This window comes from Anser anser (assembly GCF_964211835.1).
Source record: "Anser anser genome assembly, chromosome: 4".
In the NCBI taxonomy this organism is placed as follows: domain Eukaryota; kingdom Metazoa; phylum Chordata; class Aves; order Anseriformes; family Anatidae; genus Anser; species Anser anser.
In genome coordinates this window covers 51,949,998-51,966,842 of record NC_139724.1, presented here as the reverse complement: position 1 = coordinate 51,966,842, position 16,845 = coordinate 51,949,998, and the positions used below count along the sequence as shown (strand labels likewise).

At 40.0% G+C, this 16,845-nt stretch overlaps 2 protein-coding genes across 3 annotated transcripts in view; one reads left to right on the top strand and one right to left on the bottom strand.

The window, feature by feature from the left end:
- The window catches only part of GABRB1 (gamma-aminobutyric acid type A receptor subunit beta1), a 130,161-nt gene extending 121,528 nt beyond the window's left edge, over positions 1 to 8,633 (top strand). Inside the window, exon 9 of one of the 2 annotated variants that reach the window (XM_083833205.1) lies at positions 2,936 to 8,633. In XM_083833205.1, coding sequence (XP_083689331.1) covers positions 2,936 to 3,283 — 348 coding nt within the window. In that variant the 3' untranslated portion in view covers positions 3,284 to 8,633. Of the gene's footprint in view, positions 1 to 1,562 lie in introns of both variants that reach the window. The other variant, XM_083833206.1, reaches the window with a different exon arrangement.
- Positions 8,634 to 10,790: 2,157 nt separating this feature from the next.
- Positions 10,791 to 15,464, bottom strand: COMMD8 (COMM domain containing 8). Its single transcript, XM_083833207.1, has 5 exons — positions 15,308 to 15,464; positions 14,684 to 14,839; positions 13,535 to 13,687; positions 11,864 to 12,019; positions 10,791 to 11,290 (listed from the first exon to the last, which is right to left on the bottom strand). Exons 1-5 carry the CDS (start codon positions 15,350 to 15,352, stop codon positions 11,270 to 11,272), a joined length of 531 nt encoding a protein of 176 aa, XP_083689333.1. The 5' UTR covers positions 15,353 to 15,464; the 3' UTR covers positions 10,791 to 11,269.
- Between the last annotated feature and the right edge of the window lie 1,381 nt (positions 15,465 to 16,845).

Genomic DNA, 16,845 nt, shown 5'->3' with positions numbered 1-16,845 from the left:
ATCTTCTTCAGCTGCACAAGTTTTAAGAACATTTTGGAGTGAACTTCAATAAATTCTGAAAGGGTTTTTTAAGACACAGAAACTATGAGTCCAACTATTATTTGACTATTAGCCCAACTTCTTGTTGCATAAGCAGAGAATTTGACCCAGGTACATCAGAAGGACTTTTATACTTCCCTGAGCTAATTTATTAGAGGTCAGTGTAAGGCCCTTTGCTCTTCAAAGCCTGCAATTCAAAGACTGAATTGTTTCATGATGTATATAAATCATTTGTCCTAAAATAATCTAAATAAAACTCATTTTAAAAAATAATAGGATAATTCATAATACTTAACTTAGGAACTCATATGCTGTTTGGCTTGTAACAAACTGCCAGGACATATTAATTTGAGAAACGTCCCTATGAATCAATTTACATTGTAAGCACTTATGTAGTTGTCTTCACAAAAGAGAAGCCATAATAACTGCTTAATGATGCTTGCACTACTGTTATTACTATTACAACATTAAAGTAAATTAGTTTAAATATTAGATTATACAATCAAAGACAGCTCAAGGAGCTATTCAGTAAAACTGAAAAGAAAATGTTGACCCATCAAAACTTCTGGTATTCTTTTTTTTTTTTTTTTTTAAAATCTCATTTTACTTGGAGAGAAATCAAAGAATCATAGAATGGTTTGGGTTAGAATCTCCCACTAGATCAGGTTGTTCAAAGGCCCATCCAGCATGGCCTTGAACACTTCCAGGGATGGGGCATCCACAGCTTCTCTGGGCAACCTGTTCCAGTACCTCACCACCCTTATAATAAATTTCTTCCTTATATCTAACCTAAATCTACCCTCTTTAAGTTTAAAACCACTACTCCTTGTCCTGTGAACTACACTCCCTGACAAAGAGTCCCTCTCCAGCTTTCTTGTAGGCCTCTTTATGTACTGGAAGGCCACTATAAGACCCTTAATAAGGACACTATAAGGCCACTATTAATATGAGACCTTTACTTTTTCCACAGAAAACTTCATAATTTTCAGGCAATGATTAGTCCCATAGCTACAGCAGTCCTCTGTAGAGTAAGAAACCCTAGCTTAGATCTTCCTTCTGCACATATTAGAAGACTTGACCTAAAAAGTAGAACCTCAGTAGCCCATACCTCAAGTAACCATTGCAAACACCATGCTGGTCTGTGACCAGCTAGCCTCTCTAACCCAGAATATTTAAGCTTTTCCCACTAAAACAGAGGTGGAAACTGCGACATTCCCACCAAATGATCCTTTCAGTATGTAAAGAATCAGTTGCTAAACCTCACTAAGTGAATTCTATGTCTGTGGTGACTCCATTACTCCTTGTAGAAGGCTTTTTTTTCCCACTGCTCTCCTGAGAGACTCCTGTACAAACAGCCCCTTCACGTCTTTGTTTTCAGTTAGCAAATACTTAGTCTGGCAGAGTGTAAATGTGCCAGTCGTCATCACACATCCTTTTATCTCAGCAGCAATGGGAACAAACATCTTGCACGCTGCCAGGTGGAATGGAGGCTTTCACCGGCTTCCTGCTTTCCTCCACTGCAGGCCCTGGAGACTGGATTTTCCCTGTGTGCTCTACTTGGAAGTTTTCCTTGAATTTGCTTCAAACCTGATGTAGATTATTATACCAATTCCTCACTCTGCTATACATTTCTGAAGAGGTAAAGCCCAAAGTGTGAATAATGCATGGCATATCACTGCTGCTTCAATAGACAAGATATTGTCAATGGGTGATTTTTTTTTATCTTTTCCATGAAGGCTTACACAGATAGCCTTTGTACCAATTGTGGTATATTTGGGGCAGGCATAAGGCCACAGTATATGAAAAACAATTTTAATAGTAAGCCTCAAGGCAAAGTCTTAAAAGTTTCATATAAGAGGTCTGTTTCCTGGTGTGTATTTCCCTCATTTAAGATACAGTGGAAGTTTAAATATCTGGGAATTTGAAATATCTAGGAAATCTTTATGGGAAAGTCAGAAGTCATATTGGAAATACCAGAAACATCTTCTGAAAGAGGTTCTACTACAAACTGGTGGAAACCTAAAGGTAAGTGAAAAAGTAAACCCTCTGTAGTAATGCAGCCATTTGTGTGTGATCACACTCATACATGAAAAAAGACAATGATACCAAAATGTTTATGTTTGTGTATATATATATATATGTATATACCGGTTGCCTTTTCCAGTTCTTTACTCAAGTATTTTAAAACAGTGCCCTAACAGCACAAATAAACATGTTTGAAATAACTACTTCTGGTAACAATTTAAAAAAATGCTACTGCATTTAAAGTTTCCTTAAGTAAAACGGAATCACCTGTTTGCAGATGAACAAGTTAATGGTATGCTGTGGGGAGCAGGGATTTCCATCTCTACAAGAGATTAATTCTCCAAAATTAATTATCACCACAAGATTTTTACAATAACTGATGAAATTTATTTGTACCTACACATTCTTCATATGATGAATGTCATCACAAAACTTTTTGAAACTAACCCACAGCACTAAAACTGTACAAAACTGTATAAAAATGACAGAGACAGGAATGTTTTATTTTCACCTTGAGTACAAGATTAGGGTGCCAGGTCACCAGGCATTAAACCTCAGTATTTCATAAAGATCATGATCTAAATGAAAGATAAATGTAGAAGTGTTCCGTTATGGAGGATGTGATAACTGAGTTAAAAGGTCCCAGACCAAGAAGCTGGGTCAGGATGGAAGATATTTAGATGCTTAACAGCTGATTTCATACTAATGAGGAAAGCATATTCAGCATCTTTTCACTTCTGTCAATAAGATGCAACCATCCCTGCGGTACCAGGAGCAGCTCAACAGTAGAGCCAGAAGGTACCTGCCCATCTGGGATGCAGCTTGTGCTGGCTGAGGAACTTAGCTAATTCACATTCCTTCCTTGTCACAGGTTGATCCCCATGGAAACATGCTGCTTAGCCCACTCGACATAAGAAATGACTTCAGCAGCTCAGGCGTGTTCACGAGCCTCCGTGACACCCAAGCCACCACGTATACATACGACAGCACCAGCCTGCAGTACAGAAGAGGCACTTCCAGCAGAGACCTCTACAGCAGGAGTGCTCTGGACAGGCACAGGCTTCATAAGAAAGGACGCTTACGAAGAAGGGCATCCCAAATCAAAGTCAAGATCCCTGACTTGACTGATGTTAACTCCATAGATAAGTGGTCCAGGATGGTCTTTCCTATCACATTTATTCTTTTCAATGTTGTTTACTGGCTGTATTACGTACACTAGTTTATACAATACACTACCATTACCATACACTAACACATCTGGACTTGTTTGTTTTCCTTCTCAATGTTGTTAACTACAAAGGACTGCAGTAACTACGTTACATTTTCAAGGTAAAATACCCAGCCATTGACTACTTCTAGATTTAAACTTTCAAATCAAACAAACAACAACAACAAACAGACACCACATTCAGATCAGAATAATACAAAACTGCTCTTAGAGAGTGAGCCTGGACACATGGCTCCTGAGGTGTTGCTTCTGCCACTGTCAGAGCTCAGATTAGGCTAATAGCCACTGCATATTGCCAGACATAACCCCAGCCAAGGAGCTGCAGGCAAGATGTCAGCAAGGTGCATGCAGCTGAGGAGCAATCGGTCGGTCATCTCCTATCTGTATCAAGTCCCTTCCCCTTCCTTATTGTCAGCTTTTTCCTAATAGTGTTTATATTAATTTGCCTAACATAGCATTTTATTGAAACATAACTACTATAAGTTAAATTTTATTTTGTGTTGAAAGCGTTTCATACTTTTAGGAGAGTCAAGGCATACAAGTCATTATGGCCTATGTAAGTACCAAGACTATCAATCATCTACAGAAAGAAACACTGATCAGGACAGTAGGCAGCAGTACACACATGTAGGCATTAGTAGGGAATACAAATGTGCAGTCTGGAAAGCTTCTTAATCAGTTCCCCATTGACTGGTGTAAGGTCTACTGATGACCTTATCACCAGTTGACATTACAACTTTGCACTCAGAATGTAATAATAAAAGAAACATTATTGGATGTTAACATTTGTCACATCTCGCCAGAACTGAACGTTTTAACAGATCAGGACACACTGCCTCTTCCTTTTGCTTGTGCAGCAGGCCTCTACAGAAAGAGTCTAGAATGATAAATCACTAACCAAGAAAGGCAATATCTTTAATGCACTCATTACAAAATATGTGAGGCTGAAAAACAGGTATTTGGCATTGCTTATCTAGGGGGATCCTTGAGTTTATCAGTTTTGTTGTGAGCTCCAAAGTCCCAGCCTCATCCCAGGTTCATTGGACATCAGGTCCAATGTGAGATGATTCAGGATAATATTAATACAGTTAAATGAGGGTACAAGTCATATGACTGTGCCCTCTCTAAAATAATTCCAAATATTTTTTCAACATTTGCATTGCATCAGCAACCCTAAGTACTGCCCCACATCATCTGACTCAAACTGGGACAGTGTAATTAATTTTTTAGTTAAATTTTTAAAATGCTTAGACTGAGAATACTTTAATGACAACTAATAATAATACATTGATATCTTGAAATAAATAATACATAAAACATAGGGAAGTCTCGCATGCTAAGCAAGCGGAATGCTTCATAACTGCAAGAAATAGCCCCAGGAGAGCAACGGTAGTAAGACCATATTTGCTGTCCATTCAAAACACACACCCCATTACAGGGTTTTGAATTTAACAAACTGGCATTAGAGTTTATAAGCACATTAGAGTTTATAAGACTAAGTCAATGAGACAGTGAACTTGCAGGCCTCTAAACCCCTCAAGCTGCAATCTCTCCTCAGATGCATTTTTGGAGAGGTTTTCTTTGTTTTCTGATGTTTGTTTGTGGTGGGGTTTTTTGTTTTCGTTTTTTTGTTTTTAATAGATTGGTACTCATTACACATCATGTTGCCATATTTTGGCTCAGCACTAACTATCTCAGTATTTAGGAGAATAATGGCTGTGACACCTTAGAGATCACTGCATACTTCTCTTTTACAACAGTAGTTTCTGTATGTGCTACAGAACACCAGAAAAGTCTCCTCTGATGGTCTAAAAAACCTTCACTGTAAGGTTGAACCTGGTTTCCTCTCAGCATTAAACAAAGCACCTAGTACAACCGCTACATAAAATCCACCAACAACTATAACTTCGCATACACATATACACGTACCCACCTGCTGCTGTCAGTTATAAAGGTACCCAACCTCAAAGGCAGTCTGCAACCCACTCTTAAAAAATAGCACCCGATTGTTACACTCAAGATCATCTAAATCTAAAGAGAAAATGGAAAACAAAAATAGCTTTCAGATGTTACCCCACTCCTGTTAACCTCTCTCCAGCTCAAGAATACAAGTTCAGTGGATTGGACACCTTCACCAGAGGAGAAAAAAAAAGACCACAAAGATAGAAGTAATAACTAAAATATAAAAGTATAACAGACTCAAGGCCAGTTTTGTGGTTATACCCAGAAATAAACTCAAAGAAGTCAATACATTCTGCATATTTGTAAAGTAAGGTGTGGAAGACAGCTGATAGTGACCCATGTTTTTGTACTAACTGATTTCTCAGAGATATTCTGAGAATAATTTAAATTACTGGGTCAATAATTTAACCCAGCTATTCCAGCGGTGTGGAAACAGAGACATTACAATCCCTCCTTACTGCTACAGCCATGTGGATATTTAGGAAGAGCCAACATCCAACGCAATACTGAAACAAGAATTTAAGTAATTAAAAAGGATACTTTGCCTTCTGTTTTAAGATTGAAGGTCTGCTCTAATGGTCTTCAGCATATTTTCTTGTAGACTCCTAGCATCTAGATACACATAATTTCTAGCTTATATACCATCCAGCTAGTTCACACACAGGTGTTAGCATGTGGGCTAAAAGCAGTTACACATACAGTGCCAAGAAAAAAAGAAAAAAAAGAAAAAAAAAGGATATGGAGCTGAGGAAAGGTCACTAACAAACCAGGAGCTGTGCAAATGCAATAATCCTTCAAAGTGGCACGTTCCAGAATAGCAGAGTCCAACCTAATGCATCGGGAGTCCCTCGGAGCACAGCACAGACAGGAACCCCAGCCCCGATGCAGGTTTTGTACAGCATGCACCAAGTCCTGGCTGTGCTGAGGACTGGAAGCCACCATCCTGAGTGAGGAAACAGCTGCCGGCTCTCAGCAGTAAGATTTGCAGCAGGGGCTAATAGCCACATCACACACATGGGCAAGCAATATCTTACCCCAGAGCCAGCATTTCCTGCCTCCTACTGAGCTCCTCTCAGCATATTTAACCACTAATTCTGGTAGGGAAAACAGAATTTGGTGTACAAGCTTGCGAGGCACATCTGATTTAAATAAAAACCTCTTTCTAGCCTTAAAAGAGAATTAAACCAAAACCGGGGAATAGGGTGCATAACCATAACTAGCACATTTTCTTTTTTCCAACTGCTTTTAGAAAAAAGAAAAAAAAAAAAGCAGAACGCTTCTCACTTGAGAGGAATAGCTTGGCAGCAAGGAAAAGGCAGTGGTTATTAGAGGCACAGGATGGAAAAGAGGAGCTATATATAGGGTACCCGTGTACTTTGCCATCTGGTGTTAGAAGTTAGTGAGTACAAAAGAAACACAGCCTCTTCCCATGAATAGGCTGGAGTCATCTGAGTGGCTTTAAGCAATAAAAGTGAATAACAGACACTTTAGTGCTAAGCTCCGTCACTGCTATATTTTGGGAGTTAGTTTGCATGCCCTCAGGAGCAGACTTCAAGCTCAGTGTAGATAAGTAGATTTCAGCTAAGTAGATTTCAGCTAGGCCCCCCTTACAATTTGTGCTGCTGTTTCATGCAATTCATGAATTTGAATAGATTTAAATAAACTTGTACTGGAAGTCCTTTTTAGATAGCTTTCCAAAGGATATGATCTTCTGTCCCTGCGTGTGTGCATGAGTGTGTGTCTACCTGGGAGTATGCCAATAATATTTGACTCCACTAGCAGTTTCAACCAAAAGGTAACAGAAGAGTAAGGGTCTGTGAGGTATTATATTCTTACAAGTTTCACCTAAACAGGTAGCTGAGGAAAGGGCAAAGCTCCTGTTTAACCATCCCTCTTTTCTGGGAGAAAGGGAACTGTAGCCTTATTAGCCATCAGAGAATCCACTTGGCGCTGCAGTTCACTACCCAGATCCACAGAAAAAATGGGGTTAATTGGTTCTCATAGTGTTAAAACTATTTTTTTCAGAGTTATAACAATCTGTTAATCTCACTCTAATCTTACTTCTCTTCAACACTATCCCACTTGATTATGAGTGAAATGGCCAAGGGCTAACCCAGTAGGTAGCCTCTCTGAAGCACATAGCTCTCTGAGAGCAGAGCTGATTAATCTGATGGCTCACATCTCTGAAACATCATTGGCTCTGTTTTGACCTCGTTAACAACACATCACCTGATGCTAGGAATCTTTCCGCCCAAATAGTCCTCCACCAAAGCAGTCCCTGTGAACCTGGAGCAGTTTCTAGTTAGAAAAGGCTCCAGCCCTTCCAGTGCCTTTTATTGCTGTTAAATGATTAATCTAAAGGTAAAAAACAGCCAGAGCTTCTCTATGTTATGACTCCCACTGGTGCTAACACATATGGTGAGTACCTTTGAGTAAAATTCCCAGCTATAGACAGCATGAAGGGTTTAACACCCAGTATATTATCCTCCAGAAACCAGCCTAAAATACAATCTTCTGCTCTTGCAAAGACCTCTCCACAGGCCGGCCTGGTCAGCCCTGGGCTGAGCTGTTTTGAAACCCACAGGCTTGTAGAAGTCCACAGGATGACTCTTTGTGAGATCTGTCAGCTTCTCCACATTTTGGCAGTGGTCTTTTTTTTTTTTTTTTGTCTGGAGAGGTCTTGAAGTAGGTATAAAGCACAAACTTGCAGAGGGAATGAAGTATACTGCCAAACGTAATTGAAGTAGATTCAAAGTAATAAAAAACGATAGACTAACGGTGCTCTTATGGAAGCATGCTCCAGTAGCAGAAAAGGAAAAAGAATCACTTTTTTTTTCTAATACTTTATTATGTATATTAATTCACAATTCAAAGTGTTAGTAAAGTGTGTATACTTCAGAACAAGCTGTTACTGTTCCTTTCAAATAAAAGCATAATTTTGTCAGCATGTTTCTTATCAGAAAGGCTTCCTCCAGATCTCAGATACTTTTTATAGGCTAATTGAGGTCTGGGTCTTCTAAAAATACATCATTTTGACATGCACTATTGCTTTGTTGCAAAAGCAGTTTTATTGTAGTAATCACTTCCATGTTCACAGCTTGCTGATCTGATCCATTTCTGATTTACTTCAGCGTGCCTGAAATGATTGATCAAGAAAACCATGATTTTTTTCTGAAATCAAAGAAAGGTTTCTGTCAAGTGGAGAGACGTGCAGTGAATGCCACTGGGGGGCAAGTAACGTTCTTTTTATAATTCACTTTTATACTTCGTATCAAGATATGCTGCATTTTCTGATTCAAACTACAGGTCTGTGTATGCAATGTGAATTTCCGTGGGTGCTTTTTACATGCTGAAATTAAAACTACATACACTGTGTGCATTAATTATAAGTACCTTTTTGTTAGGGCCTTTGGTTCAAAGAGCCTACTGTACAAAGTTTTGTTTCTAGTCTTAATTGCATGTTTAATAGGTCTGCATATGGTACCTGAAAAAACACAGAGGTTTTACCAAAAGATATTTATGACACATTTTTCTTTTTTTTCCCCTTGAATGTAGTCTACATTTCTGAAGTGCCATTCTTCCATAAAGTCCTTAACACTGTGACTCTTACATGTGATGATCAACTAAGCTGGAATGGACCAAATTGTGACTTCACTCAGAATCCCACTGACTTTGAAGCAAATTGAGTAAGCTCTGAGAATCAAATCACACACCTGTCTAAGCAGTTACCAAATTAATGTGGACAGAATTAGGAATGAGTGAAGAGGAACGAGCTCAGTAAAGAGGAGTTACGCTTTTGTCATGCGAGAATACAGCTGCACACTTTGCAGTAACCATGATTCTTTGTTGCCACAGGCAACTGCGGCACCCCAAAATGAGCTGCTCCCCAATGGGTACACACTGCACTAGAAGAGGTTTTGTCTTGAAGGAAGAATTTTTTTTACAGAGAGAACAATCAGTCAGTGGAACAACCTCCCCAGGGATGTGGTAGAACCCTCATCACTGGAGGTTTTCAAGATGCAGCTAGACTGGGTGCTGGATGATCTCATCTAGGCTTCCTTTTCACATGAAAGGCTGGACCTGATGATCCGTTGAGGTCCCTTCCAACCTGGGCTGTTCTGTGATTCTAGGAGACAATGTGAATGTATGTCCATGAAACAGGGTTAAAAGGTGAGTACCCTCTGGGAACAACAGTTGCAAATTAGCGTGGTGGGATATGCAAACACTAAAGCCATTCAACTGACCATAACCACCTAACTAGAGCACAGGCCTGGAAACACACAGAAAAACAGCTAGGCAAAGACAAAATTAAGTTATTTCATGTTCATGGAGTCTCTTCAAACTCCTGCACCCCTGGTCTAATTCCTATACCTTCAAAAAGAATAGGATTGCTTTCCTGATTGCCCCTTAGTCACAGACTCACATGACTCCTCACAATCACAGCTCCTCTACTGCTTTTCGCTTCCAGTGTGGTGCCTGTGTTTTACTCTGCTCACAGCATACAATTTCTCCAGGGTCTAGGACGTGCACTGCAGTGCTTTGCGTTACATGAAAACCTGAAGCATGGGAATGTAATGCCAACTTCTTCAACTAACCACCTGCTCCTTAGCCCAGAAGGGAGCACTGTTGGGCATACTTCATGTATAAACTCTCTTCTTACTGCCTTGACCCCATAAACTCGTCTTAGATGTTTCCATTACATGTACATTCTTACTATTGTCTGCCTTTGCATTCCTACCTGCATTCATCAAAGTATATGTTGAAGCTGACAACAGCATAAGGGGTTTTGTGAAATCTCTAGCTTTTTGCATCAATTTGGTCTGGTGCAGTTTCCACAAAAGCTTTACTGTCACAACTGAAGACCTTTCTTGCTCCAAAAGTACCTACTTCTGAGAGCAGAGAGAACAAAACCATCTTCTGATTGATGGTGTGAAGCATCTTTTCTGTTTTGCCCATTTAATTTCAACCCACTGGAGGTCATTACGTTCTTTACGCAGGTTAATTTGTTTCCCTGTAGAGACACAAGGTCAGGGTGCACGTTATCTTCAAATGCTCTTCCGTCACCATATTGTAGCTCCTAGCTCTTGACTGTTCCACTGGTGTTCCTCTCTCTCTTTAGCTATTCACACGTTAGTGCTGTTTGCTCACTGTCAAAAACATCATTTGTGTGATTATATAAACAATACTCTTTCAATAAAACCCACCATTTATAAAAAAATAGCTCTTGCGCACTTATTGCTGTTATGTCATAACACAAACTATTTTGTCATTTAAAATAATTGTGAAATGATTCTGCACCCTTTCCTGTTCAGCGCCTCAGTAAAGGGCAGGACAAGTGTAAGATGATAGTAAAGATGAAACACCACCCTGTATCCTTAGTCCTGGCTGATCAGGAGGGTTGGACCAGACAACCTCCAGAGGTCCCTTCCAACCTCAACCATTCCCTGACTCCATACTGCTTTTTGTTGTAGTGCTGATTTTCTCTGAGCATGTAAAAATATGTCTGAGTTTAGCGACTAAATACATCAAGAAACAATTTATTGCAACAATACACACACAATCAACTATTTATTTACTATTTACAAGTATAAATACATCACTGATACAAATATGCTGTTGTGTTCTTCATTATCATGGCACTTAAGAAATGAACAACATACTATGCAATTAAGACTCCTTAGTTTTACTAGGCACCTGCAGAGTCACCCCCCAGAATTTAACTGAAACAAATATAGCACATTATAGCACAAAAGTTATACTTTTCATATTTCTGTAAACCTTTAGTACTAAAAGCAACTGTACACTGAATTTTGTATTTTTGGTTTAACAGAAAAAGATTTTGTTAGTTTCATAAAAGACTTAATAGTGTATTTGGTCACAAGTCATAACTGCCTTCTCAGTTCAGTATTTGACAGCATGAACAGCTTCTGACTGCAGAGAATGTTTCTTTTTTTTTCTTCCCCAAGTCAATTGGGAAGCCATTGCCAGCAGACGTTATCGATGATCTGAATTCTGTCATTTCATTTGCAAGACAACCTTCAAAAAGAAGAAAAGGGATGAGATCAAAGTTGGATGAGACAAAAACTTAATCAGTCCAGGAAGTACACCTTTATGCTTTCTGTTACAGTCTATGTAACTGTATAAATGTATCTTTTCCCTGGAAGATGTGCCATCCCTCTGCCAGCTCTCTTGTACAACCTCACAGTTACTACTTCCAGCCACTTTCTTTACCGCTTACCGCACACTAACCACTTCACAGTTCCCCAAAACCAAAAAAAGCAAAATGATGATTTTCAGGTCCACTGGGATTCCCTTTACATAAAGCAGAACAGGGGCACCATTACTAGAATGAATTCCTCCTTGTCCTCACCTAGAAGTATGGACATGACAACAACCCATAGCTCCCATACAGACTTTCAAACAGACATGGGGAACATGGAGACTACTGAAGTCTGTTCCAGAAGAACATTCGGGGGCTCTCATTTCAAGAGACCAGCACTTGTATCTGGACTAACACATTTATCCCACTGGGAACTTCGAAGTTATTCAGAGGTCTCACACCAGCAAATTCACAAGGACTCAGGAAGACAAGACATCAGTAAAAGCTACCTTATTAGCGGCTTCCAGTGCATTTATTAGGTTCTGCAGCTCTTCCTTATTCATTTCTATAGAAACTGGTTTAATTTCACCGTTTTCTCTCACATCCAAATCAAGATTGAGAAGTGGCATTTGCAGCATGGAGATCTTATCACTGGAAAGAGCAAGCTAGGAATATTGATGAAAAAACAACAAAACGTAAGGTGGAGCCATTAAGTTTTTAGTCTTTCACAGCATCAGATCTTTACTTTATATTGAATGGGTGCTACCAGAACAAACATCCACATGACAAAACTAACTGCTCACAATCCCTGCAGGCTTTTTTTTTTTGTCAAAATAATTTGTTAGAATTACTGGTTTGCTACATTTTTGTATTCTAGATGAAAATGAAAGATATATTTGATCATGGCTCTTTAAAAGTGAATTATGTAAATTCTGAAGTCACTTTATAATGTTGACTAGCATAATTATTTTTGAAGGGGGCAGTAGGGAGAAAGAGGGCAACCCTGTGCAGTTTTCAACTCTCTACAGCTGATCAAATATTGTTTATCAGATACCCTACTTGACTGATACTGATGAAGAAGATTATATACCAGTTGTGCTGGTGTCTTTTTTTGTTTACTATTATACCCACTCTGGTATAAGTAGGCCTTTTATAAGGTATTAAGTAGAGGATCAGTTAATAATACTGTTCATCAGCACTGTACAGAGCTGTTTTATTACTCAGCGCACAGAAGGTGTTACAACAAAGGACAGACAATCTCCTTGGTAGGATTCAATTAGAGCAAGTGGAAAAAAAAAAAAAACAAGTTCAAGGAAGGAAAAAAAGAAAGAAAGTAAAAAAAAAAACTTCCATGAGCAACAGTTAAAAGAAACCACAAGTGACTAAGAAGTTCACACGAGTCTGGTTTATATTTTTATATAAAATAAGTTAGCAAGGCAGATCAATGATTAATAACAGCTCATCTGAAGCACAATACGATGCACATTTGCTCTCACAAAATTTTGTCTTTGGTGGGCAATGTTCTTTAATTTCAAAAGCTGTTTGCTACACAAATTATTTAATGCTTGTCGAAATGGAAAACTATTTAACTACTCCCATGGACTAAGTAAACAACATTACTTATGTGGTTTACATTCGATGTCTTTGTCATAGTTGAATGTAAAGCAGCAGTGGCTTTGTAACCCCAAAGCACCATTCAATTTTACGTAGGGCAGTCGTCTTACTTACTATCACAACAAATCTAAAGATAAATGATTCCAAACTAAATACAGGAATCTAGAAGTTTGAAAAAAAAAATCAGGGAACCACATCCTACATCAGTGTACTACTCTTTATTTTAAATAAATATTTCTTCTTCCTTTGAGTAAAAATACTCTCTATTCAAGTCTCTAAATCATGACAGCACACAAAACTCTGAACACTTCCTAATAACACTTTAAACTCCTTTTAGGAGACAGAAAGAGAGAGAAACTTCAACATTAAAACACAGAATTTTACTTTCAGTTTATACAAGTGTCTGGTAAGTCTTTGGCTTGTTACCATGAATGTGGTTTTCTGTTACCTTTAAAAAATGAGCCATGCCCCAGAATCAGCTGGCCCTACTAAGGAGATATAAAGTTACTTCTACATTGCAGGATGCTTCTTTTTATATTCAAGCAACGTTAAAGAAAAACTCACACCTTTAATTGCCAGTCAAAATCCTGCAGCTGGGCACATGATATTGCATTTACTCTTTCTACCAGTGCATTCCTGATTTCTTCCTTTCTGCCTTTTAGACACTTTGTGATCGCTTCTTGATAGTTTTCATTTAACTCCTGTATCTGCTGAGCAGCCTACAAAAATCAAAACAAAAGTTATGACGGTTTAAATTACTAACTAAAGAAATAAGATGTTCCACCTGCAATAGTTGCATTTTTTTTTAGGTACCCAATCTTTTATCTAGATGTTATACTATGCTCCACAGCCTCAGCCTTCTCCATGTCTGATAGACAGTCAGTATTTATTACAGCAATGCAAAAAAAAAAAAAACCCACATACCAACAACAAAAACATCAACAATGTTCTTGTTTGGCAGTAATTCACAGTTAATGCAAATGGTCATGTATAGTAAAAGAGACCAGAGAATGAAGCCTTTTAAATGCCATGCTAAACTCAAAACAAGAATCACATACACAATCAGCCAGGTTTAGCTCTGAGTTTCTGAACATCAGAGGGGAAACAAAATACATTAGCTCAGTAGGAACATACTGATGTACAGACTTCACAAGCTTCACAAGCATCCTTGTTAGATATAACTACTAGCAGGTAGTGAAAAGACTAGGAATGGGCAAAAACAAGAATCAAGATTCCTGGTAACAGAAAAAGCTTTTGTAAAAGTTATACACATTGGAACACCCTTGAATGATAGTCCCTGTGCTGCATGGTCCATCCAGCCTAAGTATTTTCAGGATTTACATACAATTGCTATTTTACAACAAACAAGTGCATGAATTGTTTTATTCCCAATTAACAGTAATGACAGGTTGCATATTTTAAGGAAAACATAGATTTAATTTATAGTACTTATCAATTTAAGTAACTAAAACAGTATTTTATCAAGTATTATTCAGCACTGTTTAATAAAAATGCCATCCATTTTTTTCTTGTAAAAGACATCTCATTTTACCTCCAAACATTGCTTGCTTTCTACCTGTTTGAGGGTACTAAGATTTTGTCGGCTACTATTCAAATGCTACACTATAGATATATTTTAGGCCTAAAAAAACTAGAAGGCTAATCACTGCAGAACAATTTCTCAAAGTCAAATCCAGTCAGTGATGAGCCCTTACCTCTTCATCAGACATGTTCTTGCCAACCGCAGTTTTGAAATACCTCCTTGTTTCTCCCAAAACCTCCATCCACTCCGCCAAACTCCAAACGCCGCCATAGTCCTGGTACCGAGGGTATGCCCGGCCACATATGCCATCGACTATCTTATGAAGGAACTGGAACAAGGTGATACATAAAGACACGGAATTTTTAAGAATACGTTAAAAACACGTCGCTATCGCTGTTAACCTACACCAAATTCATCAGGCAATGCAGTTATCCCCCCTCAGCCCCTGGGTAGGGTCTCGGGCTCCCCCAGAACCGCAGCATCCCTCTGGCAGCCCCTCTCCGAGCACCAGGGGGAAGCAATGGCGCCGAGGCCGATGCCTCCCCAGCAGCCTCGGCTTCAGGCAGACCTTGGGCAGAAATGAGCAGGAGAAATCCCCGCTGCTCCGGGCTGAGGGAAGGGGAAAGAGCAAAGCACGCCCCAGCCTGGGCGCCCTCAGCGCCTCCCCATATTTTCGCTTTCGCTTCGGAGAGGCCCGCAGGGGTCAGAGCAGGAAGGCAACCCCACGGAGAGGCCCGCTGAGGGGTCGGGGCCCCGCTGCCGGCCCCAAGCCCCCCAGAAAGCAGGCGCCCCCCACCTCCAGGGCCCGTCCCGGCGGCAGCTTCTCCAGCAGTCGCAGCATTTCCCGGCCCTTCCCTCGGCGCCCCGCAGCCCTCCCTCGCCCCGGCGGCGCGCATGAGCGCGGGGCAAAGGCCCCGCCTTTCTCCTCGAGAGGCCGCGGGTTCGAGTCCCGGCCCCGCTGCCAGGCCGAGCGCTTTCGATTGGCTGCCTCATGGGATCATTGAATCGTTAATGTTGGAAAAGACCTCCAAGTTTATCTGGTCCAGCCGTCCCTCAACCACCAGTATCAGCCATTAAACCACGTCCCTAAGCACCATGCCCAACCTTTCCTTAAACACCCCCAGGAAGGGAGTGTGCGAGCAGGTACCGCACGAATACCCACCCTACTACCGCCCACCCTAACCTGCACGGCCTTGAGGCAGCCTGCAAATACAGCCAGAACCTTCAAAATTTCACAGATTTTTATCTGCATCAACATTTCAGCTATTTTGAAGTTCTCCCTGTTTTGCAGCTTTGCTTTTCACCTTTTATCAGCCTAGCTTTTTAGCCGATCTCAGAGGAGTGAGGTCAAGGCTTCCAGCAGCGAACAAAAGGCGCAGACATTAAATGAAACTGAAGAAGTTAGGGGAAATACTAAGCACTAAAGCTCATGCTGCAAGTACAGTGTTTGCCAGGAACAGCTCGTTTCATGTCTCTGCTTTGCCAAACCAGGAGGAGAAAGCCAGCCAGACTGGGACGGGGCATATGGAAGAGGTTTTAACATTAGCAACAAGCTTTCCGCACCTTAAGTTGATTTGAACATGAACATGAATAAGCAGGAACCCTCCGATCACTTGTACAAGAAAAACAGTTCAAATTCAAGCTCCAGCAAAACACTGGGCACAGAAGCTGATGTACCTGTAGGCAGATCTTATGTCACTGAAATCACTTGGCTGATTCACAGGCATAAGATTATACAAGCGTAAGCATAAAACCAGGCCCTAAGAATGCAAAAAGAGCTACAAGTCTGTACTGGTGGATGCAAGGTCTGTGGAAAAAAAAAAAAAAAAAAAAACAGGCTGGTTAAATCAGTTTGCAGCACGTCTTCTGTGACCGCCAGTATGAGAGGAACAGAGTGGTGTGTGGGAGTTTGGGGGAAGAAACAGATGGGGAGGAAGCAATCGCATGTTTTGCTGACTGCAGACTTTCAGATGCACCCAATTCCTCTCAGAGATTGCAAATGCTAATAGATTTTTAATAAAGGCTTCTGGAAAATGTATTTAAATTTATTATGGAGAAATTACTTCATGCTGCTACCGAATTCAGGAAAAGTTGAAATTGCAAAGGAAAATTAATTTTATTTTAGATCATTTTGAATAATAACTTCCTTTTTTTCTCCCAGAATGTGCTTTGTTAGATGACTAGAAAGCTATCCAGTTTCTAACTGTACGATGTTGCACACTACGAACGAGAGCAGCAGGGGGAGCTTCTGCTTCAAAGAAGACAGAGCCAGAGACGACACAAGAGTAATGCAAAGGAAATCCAGATTTAGGGAGAAATAAGGGGGATAAGGAG